This window comes from Maylandia zebra, linkage group LG2 (genome assembly GCF_041146795.1).
Source record: "Maylandia zebra isolate NMK-2024a linkage group LG2, Mzebra_GT3a, whole genome shotgun sequence".
NCBI classification, from domain to species: Eukaryota; Metazoa; Chordata; class Actinopteri; order Cichliformes; family Cichlidae; genus Maylandia; species Maylandia zebra.
In genome coordinates this window covers 18155568-18170712 of record NC_135168.1, presented here as the reverse complement: position 1 = coordinate 18170712, position 15145 = coordinate 18155568, and the positions used below count along the sequence as shown (strand labels likewise).

The 15145-nt window shown below is 41.4% G+C and overlaps 1 protein-coding gene across 2 annotated transcripts in view; it reads right to left on the bottom strand.

The window, feature by feature from the left end:
* The window catches only part of afg2a (AAA ATPase AFG2A), a 108868-nt gene that overhangs the window by 72492 nt on the left and 21231 nt on the right, over positions 1 to 15145 (bottom strand). For both annotated transcript variants that reach the window (XM_076889797.1, XM_014408562.3), the window contains exons 11-14: positions 14499 to 14656; positions 5223 to 5432; positions 1709 to 1762; positions 1326 to 1405 (exon numbers count right to left, since the gene is read on the bottom strand). In XM_076889797.1, the coding sequence (XP_076745912.1) occupies positions 1326 to 1405; positions 1709 to 1762; positions 5223 to 5432; positions 14499 to 14656 (502 nt within the window). The remainder of the gene's footprint in view (positions 1 to 1325; positions 1406 to 1708; positions 1763 to 5222; positions 5433 to 14498; positions 14657 to 15145) is intronic.

Here is a 15145-nt window from a genome sequence, read left to right as displayed (position 1 = left end):
AAAAGGAAAGCATTAAAAGGTGCTATTATGTGGAAAAAAACTTATCAGAAGTAAAACCAATCACTCTCTGCTTCTCAAATTTGGCCTCTGTTTCCGTCTTTCTTCAATTTTCTTCATTTCATTTCACCAGTTTAGACTCGTGGCAGGTAGGCTGACAGATTTACAGGTGTTTGTCCTGCCTCGAAAAGAAAAACGCAATCTCTCACACACGCACGGGCTCACAATCCGGCAGAGACTGTCTGGTTGTGTCAACAGTTTTAAATTCTTGCCGGCATGCGCGAGGCACTTCATTGATTAAACATGGCAGGAAGTGAACACCAATAAATAACCTTTACAGATCAGCGCTAAGTGCATTTTTAAAACAGTGAGTGGGCTCAAGGCACACATCCAGGCAAACGTCGATCGTTGCCACCTCACAGTTGGTTCTCGTTGAGATCAATCACAAAATTGGACATGGAGATAATGAGAAAGCCAGGCTCAATCATATCGTAAGAGCCAAAATGCTCGTCAGTCCCGCTGGCAAATGGATGAATCAAAGTTGCAATAGTATATCCTGTATGCTGATTGCAGCGCAAGAGCCAAGACTGCATTATAAGTCACAAGCTCTAAAGCTCAGCCTAGTGAAAGGCCTAGCTTATCAAGTCTAAGACTAAGGTCAAGGGAATATAAGATGTTAAAAATTCAACATCTCATGAGCGGAAGCCCGTTAACAAAAGTACAGTTATCAAAATATGTTTTGTCTTAGAAGCAGAATGTGATGCTTTGACAAAGGGCCCACTCACAAAGGTTACAAAGACTGCCCATTGGCCTTTCTCTGCTCCTTCCTACAACTTAGTTTCATCGGTTGGTTTAACCAGGAAGCTTGCTGCATATTTGGCCTTCCCCATCTGCTGTGGAAGGGCACAATGAAGTGTTTGTGCGCCTCCGGCCTGTGTCCTCTGTCCGCCCCCCCTCCCTCCCCCTCGTCCTCTTTCCTTTAAGCCACAGATGTTCCCAGTGCCATCCCACTAAAGCTCCTCCAGACAAGACTGTGTTCTGTGTTCACCGGGAGTGAAAAGCCGCAGAAGTTTGAGGAGACACGACGAGAACTGAGTGGCTGGCTTGGATAGTGCAGTCATGCAGACTTCCTGGGATGTTTGCGCTAACCCTCATATGAATTAACTGTGAGATCTGCGGGGGGTCAAAGATTAAGGCTGGTGAACTAAAGCCGACCACAGTGATGATTGTGCATCATCATGACTGGACAAGGAATGAACAGAGCAGAGGAGGAAAGGGGGGGGGGGGGGATTATTATGTACGAAGACTATGAAAAGAACATACTGTACCTTCCTCTTTCACTTGCGAGAGCATCAATCTCGTCAAAGAAGACGATGGAGGGAGCGACGGCCCTCGCCTTCCGAAACACCTGCGAGCAGCGTCAGCAACAATAGAAAAGAGGAAAACAGGACAAATGTTTAACCGGACTTGTGAATCACTCCCAACCAGAAGTGCGCACAAACATACAGAGGAAATACAACACTCATTAATGCCATGAATTACATCTCAGGTCATCCTTTCATTGCGTAAACAACCAAAAATATCCAGAGCATGGACGGAGGAAATAAAGAGGCCAGGAAATCAACTCAGTTTGCATAACTTTCTGCTTACACAACTTATATATATACGTATATGTAAATGATAAAAAAACAAGGATGTTAAATGCACATACCTCTCTCACAGCTCGTTCAGACTCCCCAACATATTTACTCAGTAATTCTGGGCCCTGAAAGAAAAGTTTAAAGCGATTTAAAGTTATTCAAGCTAGTCTAAAACGTGACATATTTACAACCTGAAATGCTAAATTATATTAACTAATACTCAAAACACTTTGATGTGGGTTTTATTCTGTCCAGAAAGAATTCATTTGCCTTAATTACTAGCACCTTTATGACTAATCATTCCTTTTTTATCCTGAAGCTTCATCTGGAGGCAGTCCTGTTAGCATAGCTGTTTAAACTGTGACCACACAGCAGCTGCTTCTTTGTCACATCTTTTGCAGGCTACAAAGAGCCCGGTGAAAAACAAACAATGATAATACAGCGTAAGAATGTTACAGATTACAGCAGTGCGTGCACGTGTGTGTGAGTGCGTACCTCCACAGTACTCTTTCGATGTTTACTGGACACTGTGTACTGCTTTATGCAACACCTGTGGTTCACTTGGCAAATAAACAGTACTGTTTGCTGCTGCGGCCTCCCTTGTTACTGTTAGTACAATAGTGCTACCAGTACCTACTATGAACGCCACGATAACTGTAGCTGGCATCACAACCTACCAAATTAAATCTCGGGCTCATTCTCACAGATAAAATTTAAGGTTTGTAACCAAAACCAAACACTGCATTGGCTCAGCCAGATCAAAACTGTGTGCAGGACAGCAGCCAAATTTGTCAAGGTTTTTACCCAGCCTTGCTGACAGTGATAAATGAGCATTTTATTTCCATTTAGTTGCAGTTTCTCCCAACTGGAAGACACTAATTCCTCCAGATACCACTGCTACTAAGACCACATCCACACTCTGCCGGTTATGTTTGAGAGGATACTTTTTTCCCCTCTTCATTTTTGGCCTCCTGTCAGCCTAAAACCAGAGATGTTTGAAAATGGTTTCTTGAGTTTTCCCTCACAGCTTGGACAGTTACATCTGGGTTTTTACAAGAAGCATGGAATATACTTAAGATATGTTTAAATGCTCTGCAGCAGCAAATCAACTAATACTGTACTAGGAAAGCATCTCACTGACGCGTTCAATGTCAGTATGCTATTGAAGAGCATCGATCAGAGAGACGTTTGGCATAACAAACAACCTGCTTGTTCAAATAGATAATTACTGGAAAGCATACGCTTGTTATTTCCTGACAAAACAGGAGGCGATTAAGCCATTTCCGGCATTTCATTGTGGATGAGGGAATTGTGGACGCTAAAAAATGTACTCACTTCATTTAATTCTACTTAAACTGCTATTATGACTAATTTTACTCAAATTACTACAAAATAAACCTCCAGTTCTCTCTCTTCTTCTTAACTTCCTAGTCCTTTTCTCCCTCATATCTCCCTTGCTCAGAGCAGATAAACATCCACTCAAACCTCAGAAGAACTTCCTCCACTGCAATCCACCCTTTCAACGCCTCTGGGCTCACCGAGGAGACGACACTTAACTCCCAGCCCCTTTGTCTCCTGCAGTAAGTGAGGAGGTTGACTCATTAATCCCTGGTTCCTCACTCTCTGTTGTAGAGCCAAAGGGTGGACATGGTGAGTTTAAAACCATTGACAATGTAGAGATATGAGCAGTCTCCGTATGTGTGTGTTAGTGTGCACGTATGCATCTGTGGATTTGAGTGTATTTGAGTGGCTGCAGCGAGAGGAAACTAAAATTGACAAGATGATAATAGGGCTTTTCACACAGAGGAAACAGACTGAGCCTTAAAGTATCCACATTTAAATCTGGATAAAGTATCTATGTCAAAGCAACCGCTACTCTGGAAAAACCTGATAGTGTTATTTCAGATGGTGAGAGTGGCTTTCAGCAGGAGGGACAGGATGTTTTTACCCTTCTCACTGATTCTTTTTGTGACGACTTGAAACTTGCAGCACAAGATTATAATAAAACTCTTTTAAAAAAAAAAAGCAGTAACTTTGTATCAAATGCTAGAAATAGTCACCAGGACTAATGTGCGTGCACAGACATTAAACAACTCGTATTCCTCTGGATTATATTTGCTCCATTAAAATGCTATTGCACATTGAACCTGATTATTGTAATTAGGAAACAGCACGTTTTGTAATTTTCAGGGGGATATTTGTTTTTAGAGTAAGTGTAACAACATTTTTGGTTTCTACAGTGCTACCCTTTGTTTTTCACCAACTGCCATAAACGTTGTATCCTCGACCCCAACATCATGCCAAAAGGAGCACTGCCTTCCGTCGATCCCAGAGGTTTGCGACAGGATTTGATTTGGGTAAAGACGTTGCAGTTCACATCTAGATTTGCTCCTGGCTTAATGGTGCCACTTGAGAGCTTCTGTCTTGGCTTCTTGTCTTCATGGCAACATTCTTTAAAAATATTCACTGATAACAATTCAGCAAGCTGATCAATCAATCTCTGTCAACCGTGCTTGGAGGGCAGCGAGGCTAACGTGGCAGAGAAGATGGAGTGATGAATGAAAGAGGATAAACACGGGGTCAAAGGGCAAGCAAGGAAGCTCTGTGCAGAGGAAGCTGGCCCGCCAATCTGCCTTCAGGTCATTAGGGAAACATCACCACTGCTACTTCAACACAAATGATATCTCAGTGTTCATTTAACTCTTACATCTCACTGACAGACTAGAGATAAATGTCAGTTAAGTGGAGTTCCCATCTGCGTTTGTGGTTTCCTTTTAATGCAATTATCTGACAAATCATATGGCCCCGTGTGTGTTTAATGGTACTAAGAGCCCATTTTACTAGTTTGTGCTCATTGTTTTGGTGATTGAAATTTTAGTATTTGCTTCTTGCATGTCACTTATTAGCTGGTATCTGTGTCTATGCAACGCACCAGTACAGTCTTTGGATGAAGGAGTGATCTACACATTAGCTAATAACTTAGCACTAACCTTCTTGTCTAAATAGGGCAACATCTACCTCCAAAAAACAAATATGATACGACTGATTGATTTCATTGTAGTAATTTCTTTTTTTTGTATACAATCTATGCTAAAAACATGGAGTTGTGAAGCAGGTAACTTGGTGCAAACATCTTTAAATTTCAGTGAAGATGTGAAACACAACTGTTCAACACATGCACGTTAAAGGGAGGTAATTTCACTAAGTTCTTCCAGTTGGTTTCTGAGGGAATGACAATGCAACGTACATAAACACTGCTGTTACTGAGGTTCCGCTAAAAAGGCTTGGACTGGGAGTTGAGATTGACTCAACAAATCACCCATCATCTAACTAATGGCTGAGTCATATGCAGTGTTTTGGCAGAGCACTCAACCAAGAATATGATATGAACAGGCACATCTGTAAAACATTATTTGTTCATATTTATGTATGAAAGTTTGGAAAAAACAGCAAGCTTTGGCCCAGTGCCTTTTTTGATTTCAACTCATCATCCATTGCATAACAGAAAAGCAAAATTCTCTATTAAATCTCATCTAAAGAAAGATAGCAAAGGATTATTCTTAAGATTTCATGGAGGAAACTCACTTTAATAGCCAGAAAGTTGAGCCCACTTTCATTAGCCAGAGCCTTGGCAATCATGGTCTTCGAGCAGCCCGGAGGCCCATAGAGAAGAACGCCTTTAGGTGGCTGGATCCCCATGCGGGTGAAGGCCTCTGGGTGCTTCAGGGGCCACTCCACTGCCTGCTTCAGTTTTAGCTTCACTTCTTCCATCCCACCCACATCTGACCAGCGGACCTGGAACGAGGGAATGAAGTAATACAATGTTTTTTGTTTTTTGGGGGGGAGGGGGTAAATAGTTACAAATGTAGTTTAATAATGCAGCTCTCTAACAAGTTACCGAAACCAAGGCATGTTCTCTTTATCCCAAATGACTTTCAAAATAAAATACCTCACACACTAATAACAAACCTTTTGTTATAAATGTTCAAGGAATGAAAAATAAATTCCATCCATCCATCCATTCGCTTCCACTTATCCTTTTCAGGGTCGCGGGGGGCACTGGAGCCTATCCCAGCTGTTATAGGGCGAGAGGCGGGGTACAGGGATAGGTTAATTGATTAATCCAAATTGCCACATAGGTGTGAATGCGGGAGTGAATGTGAGCGTGAATGGTTGTGTTAACCCTGCGACAGACTGGCGACCTGTCCAGGGTGTACCCCGCCTCTCGCCCTACGACAGCTGGGATAGGCTGAAAAATAAATTCTTTAGTATAGGTAATACAACAAATATTTAGTGTTTCATCTTTAGACTGTTTTAAGCTTTCAGCTGTTATCATGTTGTGAAAGTACTCTTCTATCCCCTTGCATTTACGTCTCAATGATGGAATTGACAATGAGTCAAAATGACGATCTTTCAAGTTGAATTTTATTTTGGGAAAGAGGACCAAGTTGCAGGGAGGAGAAAAATTTGGTGAGTAAGGTACAGTAAGAGAAGATTCTATTGATGTGGCCAAAAAAACAACAACTTGTGTTTTCAATTTGTTGTACATGACAGCATGATGGCTTGCTTCTGTTCTGCTGAGTGTCCTCCCTCAGATACCCAGGATTGGGTAATGTGTTAGGAACAAAAAGATGTCATTTCGTGGACATACAAACATGTGTTTGTCTGCATGGCTCCTGGAAAGGCTAAAGTCCAACCTGGTGGCATCAGTTAGGCTGAAGCATAATGCCCCAGAGGTTTTCCATTGGCAAGCATGGTGGCAATTCTTTCATTCTCCAGGAACTGCCTGCATACTTTCACCACATGAGGTCAGGCATTGCCATGCACCAGTGCACCAGGAGGAACCCAGGACCCAGTGTACTAGTGTATCTGAAAATGGGCCCAAGGATTTCATGCGTTGTCTAGACTGTACAGCTCCGTGCGTTCCTCCATGGATATGCCTTCCCAGACCATCACTGACCCACCACCAAACTGGTCATGCTGATCAAGGCTACAGGCGGTATAATGTTCTCCACAGCCTCTCCAGACCCTTTTACGCCTGTCACATGTGCTCAAGGTGAAGGTGATCTGTGAAAAGCACGGGGCACTAGCGGTACACGCACCTATTCTGGTATTTTATGGCAAATGCCATTTGCCACGATGCCAGGCTGTGAGCACAGCACCCTCTTGAGGACGTCAGGCTCTCAGGCCATCCTCACAAAGTTTGTTTCTGTTTCTTTTGTCTGTCATATTCACACCAGTGGGATCCAGGTATCCCCTCATGCTACCTCATAATACCATTGACTATTATATTGACTATATTAAAAAAAAAAAATAAAAAAAAAAAGCTTTCAGAAAAGATGAGCAGGGAGAAAATATCAGTGGCCTCCAACTGTAAAACCATTCCTGTTGCGGAGACTGTCTCACTGTTGCCCCTCTAGTGCACCTGTTGCTAATTTCATTAACACCAAAGCAGCTGAAAGTGATTATAAACCCCCTTTGACACTGACCAGATCAACATCCAGAGGTTTAATTGACCTGATGCTAGACTCTGCATATAACACTTATCAGTGAACAGGCAATCGAAGAGAAGTTAAAGAAGAAAAAGAGGCAATCTTAGTATTAGCTGAAGCAGATTTAGAAGCGTCTGGAATCCAATCAAAATGTTGACTAAAACACCTCTGGTTCAATGCAATCAATCACCCAAACAATAACATGCAATCAAGCAAACTATATATGTATCTCACTGGCAGAGGACGAGAGTGCCCAAACTCTAATAAATGCTCACCATTAGTCCTTTATTCCAATATAAAGCTCAGACTCACATAATACACTCAAATACAAACACATCGCCAACAATAAGTGCAACAGACCAAATAAACTCTGATTGCACACTGATGTCACTGATGTTCTCATGTAACCCACAGGAAGACCTTTTTAACTTTCTGACCACACGAGTAAATCGCAAAGAATGTCAAGTTCTTCCAAACTGTTGACAGGGGTCGGGTGGAGAGGAGAGAAATATAAAAGCATATTTGGAAAGAGATGGAGGAACTGAGGGCTTGGATTGGGGAGACTCTGGACAGAGTGAACAACAACAGAGCGAGTCTGCCAACAGCTGTCTGTCTGACAGATGGAAGGAGGGAGGAAGGGAGGGAGAGGGTCCGGCAGTGAACAACCGGAGGAGATAAAGCAGATAAGGAGACAGCCTCATCCAAAAGCCTCTAAAGCCTTCCTGTCTCTTTCTTCGTTACCAATTCTTTCTTCCTTATGTTTCACCTCTTATGCTTCTTTCGGTCTGCATCTCCTCTCATTCTTTTTTTCCCCCATCTCCTTTTAGATCCACTTTCCCCCACTCATTCCTTCCTGTTTTACTTCTGTCTTTATCTATCGCACTGCTTTTCTGTCCTCCCACATTTGGATTTGTCTTATTACATTCACATGAACGAAAGAGAGAAACCTGTTTTTTTAGGAAGTCAAACAATGTGTCCATATGCAATGTAGTACAGCTGGATACTGTAAAATCTACACACAGTAGTTCAGAAATAGCTCCTCTGCTTCTAAGCTTATTTTGTGTACTGGTGACATAAGATGCTGTCACCAGCAGGGGCACCTTCAGATTGTTTTTCATAAGGGTGGCCATATGAGGATCACTAAAAATATTGGGGTGGCACACGCTGTGCCACCAACCTTCTGTCTGTGTGTGTAAAAAAAAAAAATAACAAGTTAACCCTTTAAGACCTACCATAGAACCAAGTCCGCCAGAGCTTATATTATATTTTTACATGCTGTAGTGCCATTTCTGGGAGCATTTCAAGTTGCTATACATCAATACAACTGTTATAGCCCATATTTTAATAATATGTATGCATTAAGTCCATAGTAACCACATTAATTGCAAAACAGTGCAATAAACTACAAAAAAAATGAAAATCGTTTTTGGTTTTTTTGCATATATTTCTACCTGGAGAAATTTAGGAGGTTTATCCCTCAAAACTTAAAATACAAAAAAGTTGCAAAAAATAGTTTACAACAACAGGGAATTTATTTTGAGTGTCTTCATAGTTTTATTTTTAAGATACACCAATTTCTATATACTGCAGGAAAAACGAAAAACAATCCTATGATGCAAATTTGCAAAGAAAACAGCATGTGCATCAAAATAAACTATTTCCAGCAGTGCAATTCGAGTTCTAAGCATCCCAGCAACTATTCAGAAAAGCATAAAGTCAAACATGACTTTATGCTTTATATACGTTTTTGTTCCTGCAAGCGCCTTTTATGGAATTTTTGCAAAGCTTTATGTGGAAGGAAACTGTGACCTAGGACAAGCTGATGGCATAAGATGTAAGTACAACTCCTCCAGTTTCATATGCAAAAAAAAATAATTGCGCTAGCTTACGCAGTTCCGGTTCTACAGGGATTTAAAAATAGTTACGCAAAACAGAGCGTGCCCGCTCCGACCGGTTTTAAAGGGTTAATGTTTCAACTCATTGTAGGATGCCTTCTTCTCTTGTGCTCATGTTTATTAAAAATATTACCAACATAGGACAGTCTTGCCAGGAGGGGCCAGTGCCCCCCTGGCCCCTCCTTGGTGGCACCTCTGGCCCTACCAAACTTGTTTCTACATGTATTTTTCATTTGTACCTTTAGACTGACTGTTAAAATAAACAGACAGGCTCTAGTTAAACAGTTTTCAGTTCAAGTGCCACAGGTCTGAATTTCACAAATAATCTAAATGCAGAAAACACTCTGAATACTGAAAACTTTTAATTCTTTGAACTCAACAATGCGATGTGACATGTGAGAGTAAAATTCAACTGAAAGCCAGTGCAAAGTGCATTCAAAATGTTCCTTGATCCTGCACATAGAAATAAAAAGCCATAAAAGATTTAAACATGATCAAGCTCCTCCTCAAAGTTATTTTCTTCTGCATCTCTGGAGAGCTTCCATCACTACTAAACCACAAATTTGGGCAGGACCAGGGCAACTGTTGCTCATCACCAGCACTACTTGCCAGATTTAGTTCCCCAGAACTTCATCCACTTTCCCAAAATGAAATTCAAATTGAAGGAGATCCAGTGCGTACTGCAGAGGCACAAATGTGAGTGGTTAGGATGGGGCTTACAGGGAGCAATCTTAAAGTAACAGCTGTGCTGGAAGTGCCGCGGTGCCACGCACGGAAACAAATTCCAACCAGATATGGCTTTTTATTCACATTAGGAGGCAGAAAACTCTATCCTCTCACCCCGTGATGTAGATATTGTTCGTCTCCACAACAAAACAAGGTTCCACTGAACTCTTCATTACTAAACACCAGTCATTCAAGCACCACCTGTTGAGCACCAGTCAAATTTTCTAAAAAAGAAGGTAACCTTGTTACTGTCAACAAGTGCAAAAGCTATTTACATCTACCTTCCTACCTTCTCTTCCCAGAGCTTTCTATTTTTTATATCTCTCCACTCATTCCTTTTTCCTCACTTGACCTTCTCACTATCACCCTCTCTCACTCTGCCTTAAATACATGCTCAAATCTCTTTCCCTTCCCCTCTTTTTTTCCTTTTTACTTCCTATTCTCTCCTCACAAGCTTGTCCCCCCTCACCCTCCCTACTGCCCTCCATCCAAAGGTAACACATCCCAGGCCACCGGCGCCGTCTCCGGGGAACAGAGCACCTAATGGAAACCTGGCGTCTGGCCACATACTGTAAATACCGAACAATTTATGGACAGCGCTAAGCGAGCGAGAGAGAGAGGGTAACGGATGGTTGGAGGGGAGGGAGGCGAGGAAAGGAAAAAGAGAGAAAACAGTGCTGCAGAGATGAGAAGATAAGCCGAAAGTAGGTAAGCAAAGCAAAATGCCCATTTGAAGCCCCAGAGAGTAATGAAATGAAATAAAAAGTGAGATAAGGTCATCTGTAAAACACGGGAGATTGAGGGAACAGGTGAGCATGATTAGAAAAAAAATGGAGGGAGACAAAAAAAAAGGAGGTTTTTGTGACATACATTACACAACATTTATAAAAGAAATAATTAGAAGGCAAAAAATGATAACTGAGCAGCTTTGTGCTGATACCGATGATATTTAAAGCGAATGACGTGAATTCTCCAACTACGTGCCTCGGCTTTTACTTTTTGCCAAGTTTTGCAGTGTTTATGCAGTCATTCAAACTGAAATAGTATCATTACTTTGTGATGTTTTGCAACTCCGAGAAATTATATTAGACAATAAGGGAACAATAAATCAGCTGGATATTACTTTTGGTGAAAAAAGGCAAAAAATTGCAGGGATGGTCCAAACATTTTTCCTGGCCTCATTGGCTGCATTTATTATTTACATGTATGAGTGCAGCATCGGGTCACAAGAGAAGAATGTTTTCTAGAACTTTGCAGTTTTCCTGGAAGTTTAGGTCCCTGAGAGTTTTCGATGATTACGCTGATGACACAGGTAGACACATATTAAAATTGGCTGGAGGTACAATGATTGAACATTTCCTTTTCAACTGCAAACAACGAACAGCTGCTAGGGTCAAATGCAGAGAAAAAGCATGTAAGCCTCCAAATTAGCAGCCACATCCACAGGCGTTTAATTACAAATCAATTATTCCCATGTTTCTATCAAAGAAGCAGATGTGCAACACAACTTTATGCACTCATCTTCCCCCCGTTTTTTGTTTTTTTTAAGTTGCCTCTGCAGACTCAATGGAGTCATTGTAAGAAATAACAATAAAAAGTCACATTAAGTGTAAGCTGCCTTTTGTCACGAATGAAGTGTTTGTGGAATTAGAAGGCAATGTTTTGACTCACACCTCGCTCTGCTGTGTTTCTCCCCCTTCTTCCCTCTCTTCCTTTTTGTACGAGACCCAGTTATTATCTTTTACTGTTGTTTTCTGAACTTTACAAGGGGCCTTCTCAAGCTCGGGTCCTTTGATGGGGCTGTGAGGAGGGGTGTGGGGGACTTCACAGACAAAAAAAAGTCAAGAGAGACAAGGAGTATGTTTAAAAGGAAGAATAATAGGCTTGTTATACAGCTGCCAAATAAAAATATTAAAGCCAGGCTATAAAGTGGAAGATGTTCATTAAAAAAAAAACTGGGTAAACTGAGATAGTTTGAAGAATTTCTCATCACAGAGCAAACTAAGGATTAAATCAAACTTCTGATGTATTTAATCATAAATAAATGGTAAATTGAGAGGCATATTCTGTAAAATCTCTAGATCTGTGATCTGAGAAGGTTTCGGAGGAACTCGAGGCATGTACTTATCCGGCACCACTGGAAGTTTCTTATATAAAATGGATTAGAAACAAATGTTTGCACTCATGTGGATATAATCAAGTCCGGGGCTCTGCGGCTGCCCTTTCAGCTGAGCTGTGCAAGGAGAGGAGAAAAAAAAATCCAAACTCAAACTCACTCCTCTCTTGTTTCCAGGAACCGGCCACAAGGACTGAATGTCTCTGGGCGAGCTCAGTGCAGAGTGCTGCAGAGAAAAGGGGAGGCGGGTGGAGGTGAAGGGATAGGAAGGACGTTTCTTCTTCTTTTCGCTTTCTCTTTTTTTGGTTGCTGGCAGGAACCGTTAGCGACCCGATCTGCTTTCAATTACCGGTGGAGGATGATGTTAGCCCTCTTCCTGTCCGTTATGTCTTGCACATGCAAACTCCAAAACATCCTGGAGTCTCACCACTGTCCTCTCATCTCTCCTTCCCCTCTGTCCCTCCCCTCCTTTGCTCCATTTTTCTCCCTTCATCCACTAAGAACAAGTGATTCATCTTCATTGTAGCGGAGGGTAAAATGGCCACGGGGTCATTTCCACTCTTCCTCAGCCTGACCCTCATCTGCTGGTAATTCAGTGGTCAGAGAGTAGTTAAGGGATTGTTTCATGTGCATTTAAAAGGGACAATAAAATACACAGGAAGACCGCTGCTGCTGCTGCTCTCTTTGAGCTTTTCTCGCGATTCTGTTTAGTTTAGAGATTTTCATTCTCCTTTCGATGAAACAAAGATCGAATGAAACAAACCAGACTACTTCCTCTCATCATCTCATCCAGACTGTGTCATTATGAATGATGCCATAAATAAGTCAAGTATGTGAAGAGAAGGTCTCTTAATTTTTCCCAGACTACTCTTTGACATCCAGCTCCAGTTGAAAATGAACAAACAAAAGTCTTCATGCGTTTCTATGTCCACATGTGAGTACAAGCCCAGCCTCTGTTAAATGTCATGAAGTTGACATAGTGAGAATTTCAAAGGCATTGCTCATGACTTGAACGGAAGCGTGGCCCAACCGGAGGTTTAAGCTGATCGATCCCCAGAAACTCTTAAGATATGAAATTAATAAGTTTATATTCAGGAGCAATACATTAAAAACAAATTACTGACCACCTTTCAGAGCATTTCAAATCCTGCTATGTGGTACAGATCATCCTAGAAGTTTGTGCTCCGGTTTTTGTGAGTGAAATTCTTGTGTTAGGGTAGTTATTTGATTAGCACTAATTAGCAAGTATAGTGTCTATACGTCTATGGTTCAGCTGGCTGACTAAGCTTGCTAGCCTTAACTGATAACTGATAACAGCACTCCAGTCTCTCTTCTCATAAGGCGAGAAAGACCTAGAGTGCAGCTGCTCAAATGTTGAGGTTTTGAAATGCAGAGTTGGAAATCAATGTGTGACGTCACCACGATTACGTCTGTTATACAGTTTGTGGACAAGGAATAATCACGTCAGTGAGAGTGGTGATCATAGTGGAACATTTAGCAACTCAAGAACCAGATTTCTTTATGGCGTCAGCAGAGATATCTGTTTAATTTAGTTTTTACGGTGCCTGTGCTTCCTGTCTGTTGCATAGCAGACGTTGCACTCTCTGACGTTAGCTCGCTTTTTTTCCTTATTTCCTTCTTTTGGCTCTATAACTGGAAGAAAAACACTCAGAAGCTGTCACTATAACTGCAGCTTAACTTTCACTCCCATTAACAGTTGTTAGCCTATTTCCAAAGGTTAGGAACCATTTCAGGAACTAATGAACCCAGGAGTTAAATTTAGTCACTATGACATCATTTGATGTTCCTACTCTAACAATTTTACATCATGGACCTACGAGAATGATTAAGGGTGTTTTGACACCTGTAGGTCGTTTACTCCTGTCTGAATCAGTTGATGAGTTTGTAAACTTGTAGCTTTTCCTCATGATTTGGTTTCTTTCTGCACAGAAAAAAATCCAAAAGAACTCTGAGCAAACCAAAACGCGTCACTACAAACCATGTGAGCAGGTTCAGTCGGCTCATTGGCCAGATGTGTCTGGAGCGGAAGCAACAAAAGTAAATACAGGAAGAAAGTGCTGTGTTCTAGACTATTGGAGATCACAGAGGTTTTATATTCACAGCTAGTTGCTAGCCTGTACAGATTTTTGCACATCTATAGTACCTTTCCACATTCAGGATACAAAGCAAACGTGGCTACAGGAAGTTTTTTAGCTTAAACTTGTAATATATACCTGGTAGTTGGGTCGGACCGAGACTCTTTTGGAAGAGTTGATTACTGTGTTCACACCTGCACAAACGAACCAGCCCAAGGGAGAAAATGAACCAGATTTCAACTGAAATGGACTAAACCCTGCATGTGCGAAAACACCCTACCTTTGGAGTTTATGCCAAATGGCCAAATAAAAATTCCTGCTAGAACAGGAGCTTAGCTTTATAGTGCAATCTGGAAGCATCAGCTTCTACTAACTCCAAGATCAATATGAGGGTCATTTCTTATAGATGAGTGAATTTTTAAAAAGATATGTTTTTCACCTTTAAGAAGACAGACAGATGAGTCTAAATGAGCTTAAGTCATGAGAGAATGAATGGAAAAAACAAACAAACAGACTAGTTGTGTCAGTTAATGTACCTTGGGGACATCAATAGCAACCTCCCTCATGGCACTGGGCTTCACTACAGACATGGCCCACTGGAGGTCCTGCAGAGTGACTGTCACTGTCCCCATTAGCTGCTGGTCAGACGGTGGTTGATGGGAACCTCCCAGTGCTCGCCTCAGTGCGTGCAAACCTGCACAGAGAAGGTTTACATCAGCTACTGTAAATCTGTCACCGAATCAGAAGTGGAAAACAACTTCATGCTGAATAAAGAAAAAAAAAAAGAAAAAAAGAACTGACTTGACACAGGTTTGACCTGAAGGGAAGCCTTTTTGTTTGACGTATAACAACTTTAAAAACAAAACGAAAAAAGAAGCTTTCCCTGAAAACATTCAGGCTGACATATTATAGAAAAGATGGATCATTTCAAATTCAAAAAGAGTTCTGGATCCACTGCCTAAAAAAGAAATGCTTGTGCCATTTTTCTTCAGTTTCATTCCAAACCCATATGCACCAAGTCCGTTTTTTTAACTCAAAACGTTCAGGCTTGTACTTGCTGTGATGATACACACCTAGTGAATGCAAATCTTAAAATGAACGCTAATTCCCCTTTTGACGGTGAAAATAATTGGGCCTGCAGAGAAAAGTAAGCAGGCAGAAGGGAAGGAGAGTGTAATTGAAG